This window comes from Zootoca vivipara, chromosome 13, assembly GCF_963506605.1.
Source record: "Zootoca vivipara chromosome 13, rZooViv1.1, whole genome shotgun sequence".
NCBI classification, from domain to species: domain Eukaryota; kingdom Metazoa; phylum Chordata; class Lepidosauria; order Squamata; family Lacertidae; genus Zootoca; species Zootoca vivipara.
The window spans coordinates 41,513,873-41,535,707 of NC_083288.1; the positions used below are offsets into that span (position 1 = coordinate 41,513,873).

The following is a 21,835-nucleotide window of genomic DNA, read 5'->3' on the forward strand; positions in this document are numbered from 1 at the left end:
CTTGCTATAGAACAAGGATGGGTAAAAATTGCCTTGCTGATCCACCCTTCCTGGGAGCAGTGCTGTTTAGTCCCTGATGGACCTGACAAATAGTGATTGAGGAATGGTTCAAAGGTTTGGCTACAGGTCCATCCTGAAGGGAAAGAAGAACGGTTGCAAGAATTGTAGATTCTCTCTGCATTAAATGTTAACATCTTTCTCTTTGACTCACGTAATGTACAAAATCAAGCAGTGTTAACATGTGCCCTGTGCACAGGTACATATTTGTGATGGGCTCCTCATTTAGGAAGCAGAGCCTAGGGCTTGCCGATCCGAAGGTCGGTGGTTCGAATCCCCACAATGGGGTGAGCTCCCGTTGTTCGGTCCCAGCTCCTGCCAACCTAGCACTTCAAAAGCACGTCAAAGTGGAAGTAGATAAATAGTTACTGCTCCAGCGGGAAGGTAAACGGCGTTTCCGTGTGCTGCTCTGGTTCGCCAGAAGCGGCTTAATCATGCTGGCCACATGACCTGGAAGCTAGACGCCAGTTCCCTCGGCCAATAAAGTGAGATGAGTGCCGCAATCCCAGAGTCGTCCGCGACTGGACCTAATGGTCAGGGGTCCCTTTACTTTTACCTAACATGGTAGCAGCTGTATTGTGGTGGGTGATCTCATTGGAGGTAAAATACACTTCAGCCCTTGAACAGCTGTGCGGAGAATGGAGTGGTCCTAGAGTACAGATGTTGACTTTGTTATAAAAAACAAGCAGAGGGGTTGGAGAGTAACGCTGGAGGAACACTCATGTAGTCCACCACCTGCACTAATCCCACAATTACCACAGCCCAGCATGTAGACTTCTGAGTTTCACTACAGGCTTACATGATTGTGTGTGGCTTGCAAAACTGAGTACGTCTATGAGACTTAAAAAATACCTGCAGATATTTTGCATGTTACTGATGCTCAAGTTTTCTCCATCCTTTATGTTGTAATGCCCCCTAGTGTCTGCAAAAAGTTTTATTTTTAAAATGTGCCTCAATTATATAGGGAAAGCATTTTAAACCCATGACACTAAGGTCCAAACTACACTTTTTAAAGCCTTTAAAAACAGCTGGGGAGGGGAGAAAATTTGAATTGGGCATATGATGGCTGGTGGAGGAGAGGTTTAACTCCCCCCCCGTACCATTTCACCCCTCTAAATACTAGCTTGCCTCCCCATGCAGAACAAAACTGGTGCATAGAGGATAAATTTAGCTGCTGCTTGTTGGAGATTCATTCCCCGTGCTGCAGTCATGGGATTGTTGTCTATCACAGTGTTTCTCAACCTTTTTTGGGCCACGGCACACTTGTTCCGTGAAAAAAATCACGAGGCACACCACCATTAAAAAAGTTAAAGAATTTAACTCTGTGCTGCCCTATATTATAATTATGACTGTAAGAAACACTTGCCAAATATTGCTTTCCGGCGGGTCAGCGGTGTGTATTGGCGGCCGCCAGGCACGTGACAATGCAAATCGCCATTCTCGTCGCCGCACGTCGCGGCACACCAGCCAGCGTCTCGCGGCACACTAGTGTGCCACGGAACAGTGGTTGAGAAACGCTGGTCTATCACATGACTGTGTATGTTTTGAATCCACAAAATGGGAAGTGACGAAGACAGGATGTTTGTGTTGCTGTGTGCTGTGAAGTGGGACTATTGTCCTTCTTTCTCTTTGCTGCCTGATGCTAGAGAGAGGGAGCTATGTTGCAGTGCTCCATGTGTGTTTATATGTAAACGTAGATTAGCCAAATGCTGTGCTACTGAGTTCTGTTACACAATTGCGCAAACTCTGTGTGTTCGTAAGTGTGTTTATGTCAGTTGGCATCAGTCGCTGTGATGTTTGGGCTGAAGAAAGCTTTTGAAGTTCCTGAACGATCGACCAGGAGGGAGAGAACATGCCATTCGGGCATGTGTCTCTGCCAGGATCCTACTCGAGTGTAAGAGATCCTAACACTTCTATCACCTCAGACGATATAGAATGTGAGACTCTTGATCTCAGGCTCGTAGGTTCTAGCCCCACTTTGAGCAAAAGATTCCTGCGCTGCAGGGTGTTGGACTAGATGACCCCGTGGTCCCTTCCAGCTCTACAATTCTGAGATCTGTGACCTGTACTCTGCTGGGAAAAGTGGCTAAATTTTCCCTCAATTTCAAAGAGTTCCTTTGAGCAGAACTCACCCCAAGACTCCCCTCCCTTCAACTGACGACAGAGCAAGGTGACTTTTCTGTGACCTCTTGAGTGGGAAAACTGCAACTACCTCTCGACTCCTCCATTAAAAGCACTCTTACTTTGGCACCACTAGAAGGAAATGTTGCAGTTACTGCACACAGACCATCTTTTAAATTGGCTCCCGCAGGGTAGCCCAACAAAGCTTGCCAGAAAAGTTCATATCCAGGCACCAGCTAATTAGGCCAATATGGTTTTCCCTCCTTCTGATCTAACTCTTACGGAAGATTCTGGATCTGAGTCCTCCTGAGGAAATGGCTGTCTAAACTGGGAATTGGAGCAATGTGTGCAGTCGCTGCTTCGATGAATGTGAGAGGAAAAGGGTAGATTCAAGCCAATACATTTGGTCCTTCTCCCTGTTACTTCTGGGATGAGTACAGAGTGTGATGGCCTGAGGGAAAAGATACCTCAGCCCTGCAGGGAACCTGAAATAAGTGCTTGGGAGAGATAGCGAATTTTTGCTGGCAATTTTTGTGGTCCTTTTTGCTTTCTTGAGGACAAAGTGCTCTACAACTCATCTCTTTATGTACATTAGGCCAGGACCTGCTCAAGCCTCTGAATGAGTTTAATGTAAAGAAAATAAGCTTTATTATTATTATTATAATTTTTATTTTATCTTTCCATACATCATAAAACAACACAAACACAAATACCACAAAATAAACACAAGATTCAATACAACAATATTCTTGTCTATTATTGCATTCTTATTTCTTCCCTAAAATACAAAAGAAACAAAGAACCAAAAGTAAAAAGAAAAGAGAGAGAAAAGAAAAGAAAAGAAAAAGGACAAAAGAAGGAAAAAGGGAAAAGAAAAAAAACTTACAAAAAAATCCATTATGACTTCCTGTCGATACCCAATGCATATGCTTTCCCTTTACATTGAATGTACTCTAAATATTCACCTTTCTTATAACCATTTATCTAATACATTATAAGAACACTATACAGTATCTCCTTCATTTATAATTCAACTTTGTATTTTTTCCTTAATTACTCGAATGCTGGCATTGAAATATTATTGTTAGTATATTTTCGAACATAGTTCCTATAGCTGTCCCATTTCTGCTCAAATGTTTGTTTTGTATTTCCTCTAAGATTCCGCAAATTCTTGTAATTTGGTTTGCCAGTCTATAATGTTAGGAAGCTCCTGCTCCTTCTATCCTTTAGCTAAAGAAAATAAGCTTTTATTGTACTAACCAAAGGCCATGACAAAACTGTACAAACACTTAACGAAAGAATGCACATGTAAACTACCCAAACTCTCTAGAAATTTATTTATGTATGCGACTACAGCGGCAGGAATGTTATTTGCCCAAAAATGGAAAGAAGAAGGTCCCAACAAAAGAAGAATGGATACAAAAACTTACGGAATACACAGAAATGGCGAAATTTACCAGAAAAATAAGAAATCAAACTTTTTAATAAAAGAATGGAAATGGTTTATGGAATATTTACAAACAAATTGTAAACAGATAAAAACATTGGCAGGATTATTGTAATAACCTGTAGTTTTATAAGAGGTAGATGAATAAATGAGCAAATTTGGATATGCAAAAAATATTAAAAATAAATTTAGGAATCGCAGAAAGGGGGAAGGAAGTCAAGTTTTAAAATGTTAAAACAATTGTAAAATTCTTGAAATGTATAAAACTGAAAATCAGAAATAAAATTTAAAAAAGAATGCATATGTAAACAAAGCTTCTGCATAAGCCATCAGAACCGTATTTTGCAAGTGAGACTGCAAATGGGGTGCCTCCATGATTACATGCCATGCAATTCTATTTAGACCTCTGAATCAACCTTACAATTTACTGAAATTTTATCCAATTCTTCCTGATTTTTCTTGCCACCAGCGTAAAGAGGGCCATGTTATGAGTCGCAGAGACGTTAGTCCAGGCTTCCTCAACCTTGGCCTTCCAGATGTTTTTGGCCTACAACTCCCATGATCCCTAGCTAGCAGGACTAGTGGTCAGGTATTATGGGAATTGTAGTCTCAAAACATCTGGAGGGCTGAGGTTGAGGAAGCCTGCATTAGTCGCTCAGCAGCTATTGGACTCTCCGCTGAGGAAAGACTGCTTTTTTGAACAAACGTGATTAGAAAGCATCTCCTAGGTTCTGCGGATAGGACAAGCTCCCCTCTCCTCTGGTCTCACAGAACCTGAAGAGGCATGAAGAGGGTGGAGCAGAGGCAGACAAAGCGAAGAAGTCTCAGGTTGCTTGGGAAGTGTGGGAATGTTAAGAATAGTAGGAAAGGATATACTGAATAATTATTGTCCTTCCTTCCTTCACGCTAGTAAGTGATGTAGCAGAGCAGATTCCCCTCAATATAGCTAGAAGCTAGTTTGCAGATTCATTTGAATCTCTTAGTTAAGATTATTTCCTGGTGTCCCCTTTCATCCCTCTTAAAAGGACAAAGACACAAGAGCCTTTCTTAGTAAAGTAACAAAAAGTTTACTCACATTTCAGTTCACAATATGGTCGTTGAAAGGCAGGCTTTGCTTAGGGGTTACATAATAAGTGGAGAGTTCATCTCATAGTGAGACTGAACTCATGTGCTGCTGGCTGAGAGCAGCATGGCAGCAAAAGAACAGCAAGACAATAGAAAGACAAAAACTAGACTGCTACTGAGAAAATGGCTGCATGACTCGGCAGAGGTGATCTCCCAGGTCACATGAAGGGGGAGGATGCTCCAGACCAGTGGAACAGGAAGTTACAATGACTGGATGTCCCCCTGCATGTGCCCACTCTAGGAAAATAAGGAATGTTGCATTTGACTGCACCAAGCATTACATCCCTCAGGAAGGAACCGGAGAAGGTAGAGACTTGGGAAGGTGGGGACCTTCAGTCCTCACAACTGCCTCATTCAAGACCTACTGGGAATAGCTGCTGTGCTCACTTGGCCTGCACTGTTTTTGTTTCTTTGAATGAAGAGTTAGCTTCACAGACACCTTGTGAGTTATTGCTGACCTGCTCCCCAACTCCCACCCTGACATATGTAACTCAGGCTGTAGATAAACATTATATATGTGCTTTATTCACCGAGCCTCACATATTGTCTGAAGCCTCTCACACACCTATATTGCAAGCAAATCATGAATCAGCTTAAGATGAAATGATAAATAATACAGTACTGAACATTATTATGTATAGGATATGGCACTGAACAGATATCACCACAATATATGGCGGCTGAGTACACACCACACATTTAAATCACATTTAACACATGGGAGTTCCAGCAAAGAAACTATTGTTTGGGAACTGGGAGCTGTTAAGGGCGCTGGCAACTGTAGCTCTGTAAGGAGTGAACTACAGTTCCCAGGATTCTTTGGGGGAAGCAATGCTCTACAAAGGTGTTTGTATGCAGCCACTATCTCAAATTCATCACATTCAGCTAGGGATGGATGGTTTCTTGAGCATCTCATTTATCCAATATTAGGTTCTGATTGTCATGTTGCTTTGTCAGTTTGCAATTTTATTCTATTTTTTTAAGAAAAAATGTCATCATGAAAAGTCATTAGCATTTTGTGTGCATTGCTAGTAATGTACACCTTTGGCCATCTATTTCCCATTTTAAACATTTTATAATAACATTTTGTAAGTTATTTTTACTTAGCATATGCATTTCATCAAGATTCATCAAGATAATACAGTCATACCTCGGTTTAAGTACGCCTCGGTTTGAGTACTTTCAGTTTAAGTACTCTGCGGACCTAACTGGAACGGATTAATTCACTTTCCATTACTTTCGATGGGAAAGTTCGCTTCAGGTTAAGTACGCTTCAGGTTAAGTACGGACTTCCGGAACCAATTACACTCATACCTCTGGTTAAGTATGCTTCAGATTGAGTACTCTGTGGACTCACCTGGAACAGATTAATCCACTTTCCATTACTTTCAATGGGAAAGTTTGCTTCAGGTTAAGTACGCTTCAGGTTAAGTACAGACTTCGGGAACCAATTGTGTTTGCAAACCAAGATACCACTGTATATGCACGTTTATGGACATGTTTTTGGTTGGAGAGCTGAATTGCAAAATTCATGCGGATTTCAAAAGCTAGTTGTGTCTGGTTTCACATGATGTTATTTCAGGAAACAGGAATGAGGAAAGTTTGCCTTTAAATGCCAACTGAACCAGATTTTGCCCCTCTCTCCTGTTTCCAGCCAGCCAGCCAGCCAACCATGGTAGCTCCTACAGAGGGAAAGGCCCCGATCTCTTGGCCAAGGTCCAAATCAACCACCCGCGGATCAGGGCCCCTAATTTCCCTGGAACAGCGTCCTCCTTAAGGCGCCTTTCATCTCCTTGTTCCTCAGGCTGTAGATGACTGGGTTGAGCAAGGGGGTTAGCACAGAATAGAAGAGGGTCACCACCTTGTTGCTGCCCCCTGAAGCTTCGGGAGCCACATAGGTGACCATGATGGAACCATAGAAAAGGCCCACCACCGCCAAGTGGGAGGTGCAAGTAGAGAAGGCCTTCTGCCTCGAGGCGGCGGAAGGCAGCCGCATCACTGCCTTGAGGACCGCTGCGTAGGAGCACAGGATGAAGAGGAAGGGTCCAAAGATGGCAATCGAGCTGAGGCTGTAGAAGGCCATCTCTGTGGCGGGGGCTGGCACACAGGAGGAAGCCAGCAGTGGGCCCGGGTCGCAGATGAAATGATCGAGGGTGTTTGGGCCGCAGAAATGGAGCTTGGAAATCAGCACGATGGGTGCCAGGAACCACAGGAAACCGGACGCCCAGCAGGAAGCTGATAGGGAGCAGCAAAACCGGGGGGACATGAGCATCGGGTAACGCAGCGGGTGGCAGATGGCCAGGTAGCGATCCAGTGCCATGGCTGCAAGGAGGAAGCTCTCGGTGGTTCCCATAGAGAAGAAAAAGTAGAACTGGAGGAAGCATCCGTTGAAGGAGATGATGGCCGGCAGCGGGGAGGACAGATCCCACAGCATCCGAGGCGCCGTGGTGGTTACGTAGCACATCTCCAAGCTGGAGAAGTTCCCCAGGAGGATGTACATGGGCAAGCGGGTGAGGCGAGAGTCCCGGAGGACGGCCCACACGATGCACAGGTTCCCCACCAAGGTGAAGGTATAGCAAATGGACAGCAAAGAGCAAAGGAGCAGGCGGGAGGCAGGCGAGAGGGATGGGAAGCCCATGAGGACAAACCCCGCTATCAAGCTGGTGTCGTTGGCTTGGTCCAAGGGGTGCTGTCCCTGTTGGCACGGGGGGGGGGAATGGTTAGGGAAGGTTTTTAGCCTGGTCAAATGATACACACACTGACCTCACAGTCCTCTTCTGCTTCCCCCCTCCCTGCCAATTTCTGGATGTGTGTAGGCAAGATTATTTGGTTAGGGTTAAAAAAAGCTGGCAGCTGTTCAAACAGAACAAAAACGAAACAGGATTTGTCTAGATAGATGTTGTGACGATAGGACTGAGAATTGGTAGGGTTAGCAATTTGAAGGGCAGGGGGAAGAAAGAGGTGGAGAATATGCATTATAATTATATATTCATTTTCTTATCGTTCACTTCTTTTCTCTCTAATTAATGTTGTACGTTGTCTATTATATATTTGTAGCAATGATATTATTATTATTATTATTATTATTATTATTATTATTATTATTATCTGTGCTTTTTTCTGGAAAAAAGTAGGGGAACTCACCACAAAGTTTGTTTGTTTGTTTATTGCAGTGGCTAAATGTAAGATGTGATTAATAAACTCAAGCCGTCAATGATCTGGATGAAAAATGGCCACAACTTTATTGATTACTGATAGAGATGGATTTTTGACTCAGGCATTGGGTGTATATCTGTTCCAGTGCCCCCAGACCAATTTTTAAAAAATTAATTTAAAAAGTGTAAGGGAACTCAGTTTCCCCGAGTTCCTGCTCAACCCTCATCATCATCATCATCATCTTACCATTATAGTTAGTTGATTATCCCTTATTTTAACATTTTATATGTACTAATTATATAGAGACATTATAGTAAAGTGCTTTGATTTTAAAAAATGATATAGCATATAATATAATTTTTTAAAAATTAAATAACATTAAAATTAAATAAATTAAATAATAGTAAAAAGCAGAAAATGTTCGAACTTGTATGGAAGGTGGGAACCAACTTGAACACTCTTTTTAAAGTTTTCATTCATAATAACATTTTATTGCCACATTTTAGCTCTAAAAGGGCCCCCGAAAGTGACTTAAAATGAACTAATTATGAGAAGAATTAAAGTCTCAATTGCTATTACACAAATCTGAGATTGCTTCTGTTGCTGTTGCGGTTTTAAACTTGCATGGTGATATTTGTACAGGTCAGTTTGTTTAATTAGTTTATTGAATCACTTCCTACAATAGAATGCACTAAAGTGATTTTCAAGAATAGATTGCAACAATAAAATACAGCAATATAGTAAAGAACAACATAAACATATTAAAAGGATAAAAGGATAAAAGTATTTTTAAAAATTACTTATGGAATCTGAGGCAAAAGAAACATAGGCAAAGCTGGCATTAGATGTCAGGTGAATGCTGACTTAAAAAAAACAAAAAAACAACAACCCACCCTACTTACTTTTCAAGAAAACAGAATTCCCTATTTGTCTGATTATTATTATTATAATTATAATTTATGTTTGACTGTGTTTTTCTCTTACACACAAACACTCTCACACACATACACACAGAGCATTTTCAACTTTTCCAGAAATTTTACTTCTTTCTTTGAGAACATGCTATTTGGTTACTAATAAATTTATTATTATTATTATTATTATTATTATTATTATTATTATTATTATTATTATTATTATGTGACCCCCCCCCCCGTTCCGTTTATTCTCAGAACAACCATGTGAGGGAGTTTGAGGCAGTGACTGGCCCAGAGTCACTTAGCAGGGTTTGTGAGTAAGCAGAGATTTCAAGCTGGGGTCCACACATTCCAAGCACACTTATTCCACTTTGACAATCATGGCTTCCCCCAAAGAATCCTGGGAACAGTAGTTTATTAAAGATGCCCAAAGCTGGTAGGAGCTGTCACAGAACTACATTTCCCAGCACCCTTAGCAAATTACAGTTCCCGGGATTGTTTGGGGGGAAGTAATGAGTGTTAAAGCGGTAGAAGTACTTTAAATTTATGGCGCAGATGTGGGCTGGGTCTCCCCAATCTAACACCAACAGTCTGACATCCAAGGTGCTCCCTGGCTCTCACATCCCACTTCCCAATCCATGATATGCAATCAGATCTTTTGAGATAAGATTTTGGGGCCATTCTGTTAAAGACAACCCCAAACACATTTCCTGCCTCGATCAAATGCTTCAGGGAGGAACCATAGCTGACTGATAGAGAACATGGTTCACTCACAGACGGGGTCGGTGCTAGGGTTTTTTGCGCCCTAGGCGAGATTACCTTCTGGCGCCCCCCCGGGCGTCTGCCTCCTCCCTGTGGGCCTGGCCCAGCCTTCACCCCCTTCCCTTCCCAGCGCCCCTCCCGCTTACCTGCGATGTTGACGGGTGGGTTGCTCTGGCTGCCCTCGGGCTTCAGCCACAGACCCCCGGGCGCAACAGCAGCTGCTCCTGCCTGCCCGAGAAGTAGAGCGTGGCGATGGTGCCTGGAGCCGAAGGCCCGGCTCTGGCGTGTGCATGCCGCGGGAAGGGGCTGCTCTCGCCCCACGTGCCCTCCACACGCTGCTGCCCTCAGCGCTCCAGGCTGCACCGGGGTTGCTGCTGCCGCCCGCCCTGGACGCGGGTAGGTGGCGTCGGGGTGCAGCAGGCGCACAGCAGAGCGAGTCCTGCGAAGCCAGCAGTGCTCCCCATCGTGCCAGCGCCCCCTCCATTTTGGTGCCCTAGGCAACTGCCTAGTTTGCCTTAATGGAAGCGCTGGCCCTGCTCGCAGAAAGAACTAGCTCCCCTTCCTGATATCTCTAGTTAAAAGGATCTGGTGCAGGTGCTAGGAAGGATCTCTGACCGGACCCTGCAGAACTGCTGTCAATCAGAGTCAGCAATTTTTGGCTAAATGGGCAATATGGTCTAATCTGGATTAAAGCAGCTCCCTGTGCCTTTGTACACAGAGGACACACACAAAAAGGCTATTTCATGTACAATGAAGATTTATCTTGTCATCTTATCTTATGTGGTATCCGGTTTGACTGCTATTGCCAGATTACTTCTTTGTATTTACAAATAAGACTGAAAAGCAATACTCAGCTGAGGACAAGGAAGAAATATTTAACAAAATTCCTTACCGCATGTTTGGGCAGATTCAAGGACGACATCTGTCATGTTAATTTGTTAAATTCAGATCTAAAGCATGGGAAAACTAAAAGTGAAGGGGAAAGTAGCAATCAATTGAATTACACACATACACAATTGCATATGATTATAGCAAGAAACGCACAATGCATTAATTCGTATTTTACTGTTGTCAAACATGCACTGAGCTTTTGGTCTAGGCAAACCTTCTCAAGTTTACAACTTCAGTAAGTGGTCTGAAGATACATGCGGATACCACCTTGCTAAAGCTAAGCAAGTTTCAGTTGGGTGTGTTCCTGGATGGGACCTAAGAAACCAGGGTTCAGACCCCTATTTGGCCATTAAGCTTCTTGGGTGACCTTCAGTTGGTCACCAGCTCTCAGCCTGAGATACCTCACAGGGTTGTTGTGAGAGTAACATGGAGAGAGGGAGAATTATGTGAGCTCCTTGGAGCAAAGTGACAAATAAATGCAATAAATGAAATACTACTACTACGACGACGACGACGACGACTACTACTACTACAAAAAATGATGGAACCCAAGCTGTGATTCCTCCATTAGAAGTAATTCCTGCATAGCAGGGGGTTGGACTAGATGACCCTTTGTGTCCCTTCCAGCTCTACAGTTCTATGGCTACAAATAGGGCATGAAAATAAACAGGCTTTAGATATGCATCATTGGAGTTTTCTATCCCTCTCCTTCTCCCCTGTCTTCAGAATTTCAGGCAATGCTCAGGTACAGGCACAACCAATTATTCTGTTTACAGTTCTGGCAGAAGAAAAGTGGGATGATCTTCTAGATTAGAGAAGTGGAATTACTCCAGAGTCCATCAGGAGTCCATCGTTTTATGTTGCTTCTATGAAGGACAGTAGGGTGCAGTGGTCAGAATAGGGAAGACTCTCCCTTCCCCCTCCACCTCGTTCTGCAGAATAGCTGCCTACTTTGGCTGAGGGCTTTGGACAGAGGGAGAGGGGAAACAAGCAAACATACCTTACCTCTCCTGAAACCTTCTCTGCTAGCATGACCCCGTCTTTAGTTCCAAAGGACTGACCGGTGAAAGGAGGCTGTTATGTCAGCTCCTCAGGCCAGAGCCTCGGGGGACTCTTATCTCCAGAGGGTGATGGAGAAGCAAAGATCTGGATAGTCGCTTTAGCAGACCTGTGCTAAGATTCTGCAGGTGAGCCGAGGAAGGAAGATCATTATATGCTTGCTGGAGAGAAACCAGGAAGGATTTCTTCAGGTCTGGAACACTTACCAGATGACATTTGGTATTGCTGCTGTAATGGCTTTTTTGCAGTAGGCATGGCATGGCTTCTCTTTGACTGTTTAAAAATGTAAAAATAAAAACCAAACAATGGGATATTATTATTATTATCCCCATCAAAGGTGGCTGTGGAGTATGCTATGTTCCCATGTCTTTTATTGAGTGGCTTATAGTGGTTTTTCTTATCAGTAGTATTTATATTGGCCACCCAATGACAGGTGGGTGGGACAACTCACCGGTCAATCACATGGCACCATCATGATAGCACAAGATTGATATGTGGGCTGTTCTGCCCACCTGTCAAATTTCTTTGCACTGGTTGTTGGGCACTTGGGAACCATAATACAAAGTGTATTACCAGTGCTGTGTGTGGTATTTTGGGAAACGTCAAGCCTAGGGCTGGCAAAACACTTCTTTCTCCTGCCCATCACCTGGTTCTAGACATCTGCTGTGCAAAAGAGTTCTCCCTCGCACAGTCAATGCCTGCCAAAACGCAGGTTTCTTTCTCCCTCCGCCATCAGCTGATGGGAGACAGAAAAAAGTCTGCCTTTTACTGGCATCCTAAAAACAATTGCAGCACAAACATTTCAGACAATAAGGCAGGGGAGGCCAATTTCTTAGAGTAAATATTGTTGTGCATCACCCCATTCTCTGAGCGGTGTGAGATTCCAAGGATTCCAGGCACTTACCCAGGGTTCGTGTTTCCTTTTGGAAATGAGGCACAGCAGAGACTGTGGTGTCTTTATGATATATGGTTTATTTACACATATAGACCATCTGATCCTACAATGGAGGGGTTTACAGTACTAACACCCCAAGTCGGCCTTACTTCTCCCAGAGCCACAGCCTTGGATTCCAGCAAAAATCAGACTGTCTCCCCGGCTTGCTGCTTTTCATCTAGCTCATATCACTGCAAGTCTCAACTCCCAGCTCTGACTTCATTCTTCTAACTAAAGTGGTACCTCGGTTTAAGTACCCAATTGGTTCTGGAAGTCTGTACTTAACCTGAAGCGTACTTAACCTGAAGCGAACTTTCCCATTGAAACAACATAAAAAAATTCCTTCAGTAGCACCTTAAAGACCAACTAAGTTTTTATTTTGGTATGAGCTTTCGTGTGCATGCACACTTCTTCACGAAAGCTCATACCAAAATAAAAACTTAGTTGGTCTTTAAGGTGCTACTGAAGGAATTTTTTTATTTTGCTTCGACTCAGACCAACACGGCTACCTACCTGTAACTTTCCCATTGAAAGTAATGGAAAGTGGATTAATCCATTCCAGACGGTCCGTGGAGTACTTAAACTGAAGCGAACTTAACCTGAAGCAAACTTTCCCATTGAAAGTAATGGAAAGTGGATTAATCTGTTCCAGGTGGCATAGCTGCCAAGTTTTCCCTTTTCTCGCGAGGAAGCCTATTCAGCATAAGGGAAAATCCCTTAAAAAAGGGATAACTTGGCAGCTATGCCAGGTGGGTCCACAGAGTACTCAACCTTGAAGCGTACTCCACCCGAAGAATGACTGTAATTGGTTCTGGAAGTCCGTACTTAACCTGAAGCGTACTTAACCTGAAGTGAACTTTCCCATTGAAAGTAATGGAAAGTGGATTAATCCGTTCCAGATGGGTCCACGGAGTACTTAAACTGAAAGTACTCAAACTGAGGCATACTTAAACCGAGGTATGACTGTATCTGCAAGTTGAGGGAGGGGCCCCAGCCATTTGCCATCTCATACAGAGTCCTTAATGGCCCATTAATGGCCCATCACTCAGGCAATCCTCTGACCAAGAAGCTAGCCTGGCTTATATTTTAACATTTGCTGGATCCAGGAGTTAGAAGTCTCTTGGCATACAGCTTACCGCCCCCCCCCCCCCAACTCATAACTCTACCCATTCCCAAGAACAAGGCATATGTCCACAGATGTACAAACAAGCAGCAAAATACAACTTCCCTGTAGAAAAATAATGAGTTAGCAAAGGCTAATTCCTTTGGCGAAATACCCTTGGCGAAAGCGTTCTCCCATCCCTGTCACCTGAACCAGTACAAGTTGTGATGATTTGCTACGCAGCAGGCAAAACCCAAATGGCACCAGCCAATCAGCCAAGTGAGGAAAATTCCTGTCGTGCCCCTGTTCCAACGACAGACGACACATGACGGCATAGCAAGGTCAAGCGCAACAAAGTCCTAAAAATAGGGAGAGGTGGGTGGGTGTTCCAAATGCACGCACCGAAAGAGGAAGTTCTGGGTCACGTGCATGGGTATATTTAGGTCCCTCAATCCGTTTGGACTGTGCCCCATTGACCAGATTTAACCCAACATTGAGGGACCTTCCAATCGGGTGTCTCACTGCAACATGTGCCCTCTTTGAGGGAGGTCCTGATTTGTAAAACAGTGGCCTTAGCTGGCCACTTAAGTGCCCTCTGCAGTATCTCAAAGAATGACCAAGGTTACAATGGAGAACTGGCGTGAAGTGGGTTGGGTAGAACATATAAAGGGCCATAGAACATATAAAAGCAACAATTTATAATCTACACTGACATTCCTTTTCAATGAGAAGCAGAAACACCAGCAAGAAACTGCAGTTAAAAAAGGAATACAAAAACCAATGCAGAAAGCGGATATTTTTTTTAGCAGATTTACAAAATGGGGTACCAAGCGGTGTACACATGAAATTGGAGCTAAAAACAGTCAAGATAAAATAAATGTACATAAAACCATCATTGCCTTAAAAAACAGTGATAAAATGAATCAAATGTTTAAAACAGATATTCAAGCATCCCTTTGGTTAGTTACTGTTGGCAGTGAGGTTAGTAATAGAAAGCTAATGGATTTTTTTGGGGAAGGAATATTAATTGCCACATGGTATAAGAAAGTATGGCAGTTAGCTTTGATTGAGAAAAAAATGACTAGCAAATTAAACAACAGACTGGCATACCTTTATTAGGCATACTGCTAAAGAGGACAGGGCAGAACCTCCCTCACACTACAAAATTTACTGCCTAGTATAATTCTAAACTGCTCACTGGAAGGACAGATCGTGAAGCTGAGGCTCCAATACTTTGGCCACCTCATGAGAAGAGAAGAATCCTTGGAAAAGACCCTGATGTTGGGAAAGATTGAGGGCACTAGGAGAAGGGGACGACAGAGGACGAGATGGTTGGACAGTGTTCTCGAAGCTACGAACATGAGTTTGACCAAACTGCGGGAGGCAGTGCAAGACAGGAGTGCCTGGCGTGCTATGGTCCATGGGGTCACGAAGAGTCGGACACGACTAAACGACTAAACAACAACAACAATAATTCTAAACTATAATTTGTTTATTAACTCTGATAAGTGGCAGGAAACACATTATTTTAGGGGTGCTGGCCGCATGGCCATCTGGAATCTCATCTCCTGGGGAGGGTGGGGTGGTTTTATTTTTTTTTAAAAAATGAGAAAATAAAAATAATGAACTAGATGTAGGTTATGTCTCTTATATTCCAACCATTGGCTTGGGTGCTAACCATAGCTGTAATGTTCTTTCCTCCTCAGAATCTCTGATCCACTTAGTTCATTTCCTGTTGCATTTGTAGCCAGGAGGCTTAGAAACCACATTTCACCCTTACAACAACCTCTGTGCAGTAGGGTACGCAGAGGGAGAATCACTTGCTCCCTGAGAACTGCGCTTGAGGACTTCAACATCCTTGAAGCAATGTCCTCTTCAATGCCGCTATCATCTCCTTGTTCCGCAAGCTGTAGATGAGAGGGTTGAGCAGAGGGGTTACCACAGAGTAGAAGAGAGTCACCGCCTTATTGCTCCCTCCTGAAGATTCTGGGTTGACATAGGTGACCATGACGGAGCCATAGAACAAGCTGACCACCGCCAGGTGGGACGTGCAGGTGGAAAATGCTTTGCGTCGGCCTGCGGCGGAAGGGAGCTTTAGTACCTTCTGCAGAACAGTGCCGTAGGAGGCTACAATGAAGAGGAAGGTTGCGAAGATGATGAGGGAGCTGAGGACGTAGCAGGACATCTGCGTGAGGGGTGCTGGGCGGCAGGAGACAGCTAGAAGTGGGCCTGGGTCGCAGACAAAATGATCCAGGATGTTGGGGCCACAAAACGGGAGCTGGGAAATTAGGACGATGGGCACGAGAAACCACAGGAAACCAGAGATCCAGCAGCAAGCTGATAAGGTGCTGCAAAACTGCGGGGACATGAGCATTGGGTAGCGCAGTGGGTGGCAAGATGGCAAGGTACCGGTCTAAGGCCATGCTGGAGAGGCATAAACATTCCGTTGCCCCCATGGAGAAGAAGAAATAGAACTGGAAGAAGCAGTCACGGAAGGAGATGATCCCCGGCGGGGATGCCATGTCGATGAGCATCCGAGGTACCGTGGAGGTGACGTAGCACATTTCCAGTCCAGAGAAGTTGCCCAGCAGGATGTACATGGGCATGCGGGACAAACGGGTGTCCCTGAGCACAGCCCACAGGATGCTTAGGTTCCCCAGTAGGGTGAAAGCATAGCTGGCAGAGAGGAAGGAGCACAGGAGCAAGCGTAATGTGGGCGAGAGGGAGGGGAAGCCCAGAAGAACAAATTCAGTCACTTTCTGGCCGGTGGTGTTGGCCAGATCCATTTGCCGCTCCTATAGATGCACAAAATCATTGTGAAGAACAGGTTATAAATTTTATTAAGTAAATAAATCTGTGGATTTGGAGTGTATTCTTATGCGTCGACATGGCTGCCTTTCCTTCTTCAGTTCATATGTCTCTCCTTCTTCCCTAGTTCATCCTGGCTCCAGTGTTGGTGCCCATCTCATGTCTAAGCATGTTACACCAAGCTACAAGGAAGTTTAAAAAGCATTGTAAGGGAATGGGTAGCAGTGGGAAAGGATCACATTGAGGAACTCCTGAGAGCCACAAATATCTTTTTTTAAAAAAAGGGGAGCAGTTTCCCTATAGGTAGTGGTATCCCCAATACATGTATCTGTGTACTGATAAAATACTGCAAAAACAGCAGCCTCTCATCCACCTGGTCTACGGAACCACCCACTAACACGGCTTCACTCTCGTCTGGATTGAGTTTCAGTTTGTTGGCTCTCACCCAGTCCATTATCGAGGCAGGACACACCAGTCCAGCACTCAGTCTCAAATGCCATATAATGCATTCACGTTTGTGCTGAAATTTTTATTTGGATGGTCCATTTGCAGGTGGGAACATCTTCAATTTTTAAAATCTATGCACAACAACCCTTAGTATATTTTTTAAAATTAATATCGGGTTATAATGCTGAGAAAGCTCCTCCTTTCAAACCCACCACTTTAAACATGCCTAGGCACCCATGTCTTCCAAACCATTTGCTGTTCCTTGAAGAAAATGCTGTGGAGCTGCACAGGAAAGGGAGATATTTGAAAGAAAAGCCAACGTGAAATTAAAAGCTCACCTGGTCCACAGCTACTGTCTCCCAGTTCCAGATGCCATTGAGTTTTGGAGATGTCACCTTGAGAAGAAGGCTGATGTCTTGAAATCATAGGCTGAAGCCACAGTGGTACGTTGTCTCCAGAGTGCAGCAGAAAAACAGACCTGTATTTTTTTAATTGCCATGTTTGCAAGAGCATATTTATCAAGTGATGCAGAGGAGAGTTATGAAAACAGGGTCTCCCTGGCAGCAGCATACTGTGGGTTGCTGGTGCCCGGGTTGGGCAAGCTGCTGATGCTGTTGGAGTGCCCCTCCCCACTAGAGCCAAGCGGGGGTGCACTGAGTAGCAAGCCTCCCCATGCTAATTATCTCCCGCTTGGACTACTGCAATGCACTCTATGTGGGGCTACCTTTGAAGGTGACCCGGAAACTACAACTAATCCAGAAGGCGGCAGCTACACTGGTGACTGGGGGCGGCCGCCAAGACCACATAACACCGGTCTTGAAAGACCTACATTGGTTCCCAGTACGTTTCTGGGCACAATGCAAAGCAGACCCGGCTCTAGGTGTAGTCCCAGTGGCGCGTGGCGGCAGGGTGCTGGGCCGGCAGGGGGGGGGCGCTGCATGGCAAAGCCGTGCGGATGCCATGCTGCACGCTGCAAGGGCAGGGGCGCCGGAGCGATCTCCGCGCCTCAGCGCCAGGGCGCCCGACCTACTTGAGACGGCCCTGATGCAAAGTGTTGATGCTGACCTTTAAAGCCCTAAACGGCCTCGGCCCAGTATACCTGAAGGAGCGTCTCCACCCCCATTGTTAAGCCCAGACACTGAGGTCCAGTGCTGAGGGCCTTCTGATAGTTCCCTCGCTGCGAGAAGCCAAGTTACAGGGAACCAGGCAGAGGGCCTTCTCGGTAGTGGTGAGAAACACTGGCTCCCCTTCTCCAGGACAACATTTTTCCTGTGTGACAGGTCCACAGTTACCCTGGCAACTTCCATTTCACAGATCCAAGCATGTTCCTTTGATGGTTCATCAACACCTCTGTCATTCTTGATGACTTCCATCCCAGGTGACACCCTGAAAAATAAGCTTAGCCTGCATTTTTACACTGCTAAGCTGTCTCTCACCCTGGCGAGGACCCTAAGCATTTAGTAATTTCTAGCAGCCAGTAATTCCTAACATCCACTAACTGCTTAGAATTACAGGCACTTGTGCACCCCCAAAACTCTAGTACCCCAAATCTGTAACACTATGTTAAAATAATATTCTGTCCCATAATGTGTTCTGCAGAAGCTGTTCAAGAGGGAAGGAGGACTTCCACTTAGAATCATAGAATCATAGAGTTGGAAGAGACCACAAGGGCCATCCAGTCCAACCCCCTGCCAAGCAGGAAACACCATCAAAGCATTCCGGACAGATGGCTGTCACTTGCTCATCAGAAAAATCTCCCTGCATACAGAAAAATAGCTTGACAGGGAGAAAGCTTGACCTTGCCTCCTTTCCTGAAATGCTGCTTATCCAAGCAACTGATACTAATCTCCCGCATATGTGGTCTGTTTTTTCCTGCCGTGGGTAAGGCTTGGGCCCATCCGCCATCGCTTGCCCCAAGAGGTGGCAGATGGGCCCCAGCCTAGGCCGCATGGCGGTTGTTCCCTTTCCGGTGGCGTTGGAAGGGGCATGGCTCCTCCGCAGCCACCGTCGGGCACTTCACCGGCCCTTGCTTGTTCTTGGTATAAGCTTTTGTGTGCATGCACACTTCTTCAGATATACTGTATCTGAAGTGTATCTGAAGAAGTGTATCTGAAGAAGTGTGCATGCACACAAAAGCTTATACCAAGAACAAAATTAGTTGGTCTCCAAGGTGCTACTGGACAATTTTTAAATTTTTAAATATTATTTTATATTGGCAATTTTCACTCTCTCCAATTCAGTGTTTATATGAACTTTATATCAACATCAGCATCATCTAGATCTGAACAATGCCTTCAGGTTGAGTAAAAAGGGTGTGTGTTTAGTTTGTCATGTTTCTTATTTCAAAATGTAACTAAATTTAATTTTTAAAAGTGAAATTAGGTAATTTCTCAGTAAAAATGCAACAAAAATAATTTCCCTCCCCCATTCCTAAGCATAAGGCACACACAATGCACGCCCCCCAAGTCATGTTGTTATATAAATGAACTTTTAATAAGTTTAATTTTGTTGATTACATAATAGATACACCAAATAATTCTGAGCCAATAATGTTTGACCCTTGCATTCTAGTTCTCAAAGGAAGAAGTAAACATTATTATAGTGTCATGTGGTTGACTAATGAATACTCCCATCCCTGACCAGCTTAGTTTTTGGAATAGAGCTGGTCCAAGACATTTTGCTGCCTGTGGACAGGATGACCCCCCCCCCCCCCGGTCTCACACACTTGACTGTCAATATAATCTTTTTAAAATTACTGGTGACAGGACAGCATTCTCCAGTTGTCCCAGTGACAGTGGAATCATGTAGGGGGTGACACAGCTCTGGGCTCCAACATCTCACCACACTCCCTGACATCCAGCATCTATTGCCTGAAGCAGCGATCTCACTTTGCCCAGTGTTAGGGCTAGTCAATTTTTGAGGAATCTTAACTGAACATTACAATGTGACTGAGGTGGGATGTTCATTCTTCTGGTCAAAACTAAACACACCCATGAGTTCTTCAACAGACTGATTGGGTGTTGTGTTCTCTTTTTTCTTCTTCTTCCCACTTTTTCACTCTGTCACAATTCTGCTCCGCCATTTCTCTGTGTTCCTCAACAACCGTCCCAGTGCCTCTTTCACCTGATCATTCCTCAGGCAGTAGATCAGTGGGTTGAGAAAGGGGGTAACAGCGGTGTAGAACAGCGTCACGGCTGCATTGAGCGCTGACTGGCTTTCTCCACGTGGAATTAAATTGACGGCTGCTACTGACCCGTAAAAAAGTGTCACCACAATTAGATGGAATGATATTGTGGAGAAAGCCTTCCTGCGATTTCCCTGGCTAGAGGCTTTCACCAGAGTAAGAATCACAACACCATAGGAGAGCACAACAAATAAGATATTGACTAAAACCCCAGAAGTCATAGAAAGCTGACAGATGAAAGGAACATTTCCTAGTGGGGGGCAGGCCAGGGACATAATCAGCCCAGGATCGCACAGAAGATTATCAATGATGTTTGGTCCACAGAAGGACAATTTGGAGATCAAGGTCACTGGGACAACATTCCACAGGAAGCCAAGGACCCAGCAAGCAGCCACCAGGGCATAGCAGAAATCCAGGGACATGATTTGTGGGTAGCGCAGTGGCTGGCAGATGGCCAAGTAGCGGTCCAAGGCCATGACTGAAAGGAAGAAGCATTCGGTGCTTCCAAGAGAAAAGAAGAGGTAGAACTGAGCCAAACAGTCATGAAAGGGGATGATTCCTCCATGAGAGGATGCCAGGTCAAAGAGCATCCGGGGCACAGTTACACTCACATAACACACTTCCAGCCAGGAGAAGTTGCTCAGCAGGACGTACATGGGAAGCTGGGATAAATGGGTGTCCAGGACCACCAGTGTGATAATCATGAGGTTCTCGGCCAAAGTGAGAATGTAGAGGGTGGTGAAAAAGACAAGAAGCAGGAAACGTTTCTGTTGCCCATCTCCAAAGCCCACCAAAATGAATTCCTGGATGGTGGTCCCATTGGCCATCTCCATCTGCAAGTAGATAATAGAACCATCATCCCATGCCATATGCAAGTATTAGCTGCCTGTCTCCTTGTTTGGAGGACAAAAGCTATGCAGAAATGCCTATTAGGTGGAGAGAGAGAGGGAACTGTTGTAACCCCCTTCCCATATATTTCAGATCACATTTTCTCACCATATGCATCTTACAGTTGTTTTTAAACCCTGGTAGCTAAGCAAACACCGAGTTAGTTTTGTTTACCATAATGTGTGAGATTATCCATAGGGAACATACACCTCTCTCTCTCTCTCTCTCTCTCTCTCTCTCTCTCTCTCTCTCTCTCTCTCTCTCTCTCTCTCTCTCTCTCTCTGTGTGTGTGTGTGTGTGTGTGTGTGTGTGTAGGCATATTGTATAGCCATTAAATGTGAATAAAACTGCTTGTGAATAAAACTGCTCTGCTCTCTGGATCAACAGGGAACAAGTCTGCTTCTTCATTGATCTGATAGCCCTTCAGATATTTGGAGCTGAGTAGTAGAGCATCTCCTTTGCATGCAGAAGGTCTCAGGTTCAATCCCCAGCATCTCCAAGTAGGTCTGGAGATACCCTTGTTTGAAACCCTGGAGAGCAGCTGCCGGTCAGTGTGGACAATGCTGAGTTAGATGGACCAACAGTCTGACTCAGTATATGGCAGTTTCCTGTGTTTTTCAAATGGCTGAGTAAGAGCATGGCAAAATCAACTAGGAGAAGATCAGCCTGGAGGGGGGCAAACAGGAGCAAGACAAAATATTCTGGAAAAGGTAGCGAGGAAATGAAATATTTACATAGGATGTTGACTAGCTGGAAGGTGTGCAGAGGAGGGCAACCAAGATGATCAAAGGTCTGGAAACCAAGCCTTATGAGGAATGGTTGAAGGAACTGGGTATGTTTAACCTGGAATAGAGGAGAGATGATAGCCATCTTCAAATATCTCAAGGGCTGTCACATGGAAGATGGAGCAAGCTTTTTTTCCTCCTGCTCTGGGGGG

The 21,835-nt window shown here is 44.6% G+C and overlaps 3 protein-coding genes across 3 annotated transcripts; all 3 read right to left on the reverse strand.

The window, feature by feature from the left end:
* Positions 1-3,827: 3,827 nt before the first annotated feature.
* LOC118095036 (olfactory receptor 11G2-like) lies at positions 3,828-9,868 on the reverse strand. Its single transcript, XM_035135905.2, has 2 exons — positions 9,732-9,868; positions 3,828-7,445 (listed from the first exon to the last, which is right to left on the reverse strand). Exon 2 carries the CDS (start codon positions 7,386-7,388, stop codon positions 6,498-6,500), a length of 891 nt encoding a protein of 296 aa, XP_034991796.2. The 5' UTR covers positions 7,389-7,445; positions 9,732-9,868; the 3' UTR covers positions 3,828-6,497.
* Positions 9,869-15,420: 5,552 nt separating this feature from the next.
* Positions 15,421-16,357, reverse strand: LOC118095651 (olfactory receptor 11G2-like). Its single transcript, XM_035136898.2, is given in 2 exon segments — positions 15,421-15,966; positions 15,968-16,357. Coding segments are annotated over 2 exon segments (936 nt in total).
* Positions 16,358-19,880: 3,523 nt separating this feature from the next.
* Positions 19,881-20,843, reverse strand: LOC118095650 (olfactory receptor 11G2-like). Its single transcript, XM_035136897.2, has one exon. The coding sequence runs from the start codon at positions 20,841-20,843 to the stop codon at positions 19,881-19,883; it is 963 nt and encodes a 320-aa protein (XP_034992788.2).
* Between the last annotated feature and the right edge of the window lie 992 nt (positions 20,844-21,835).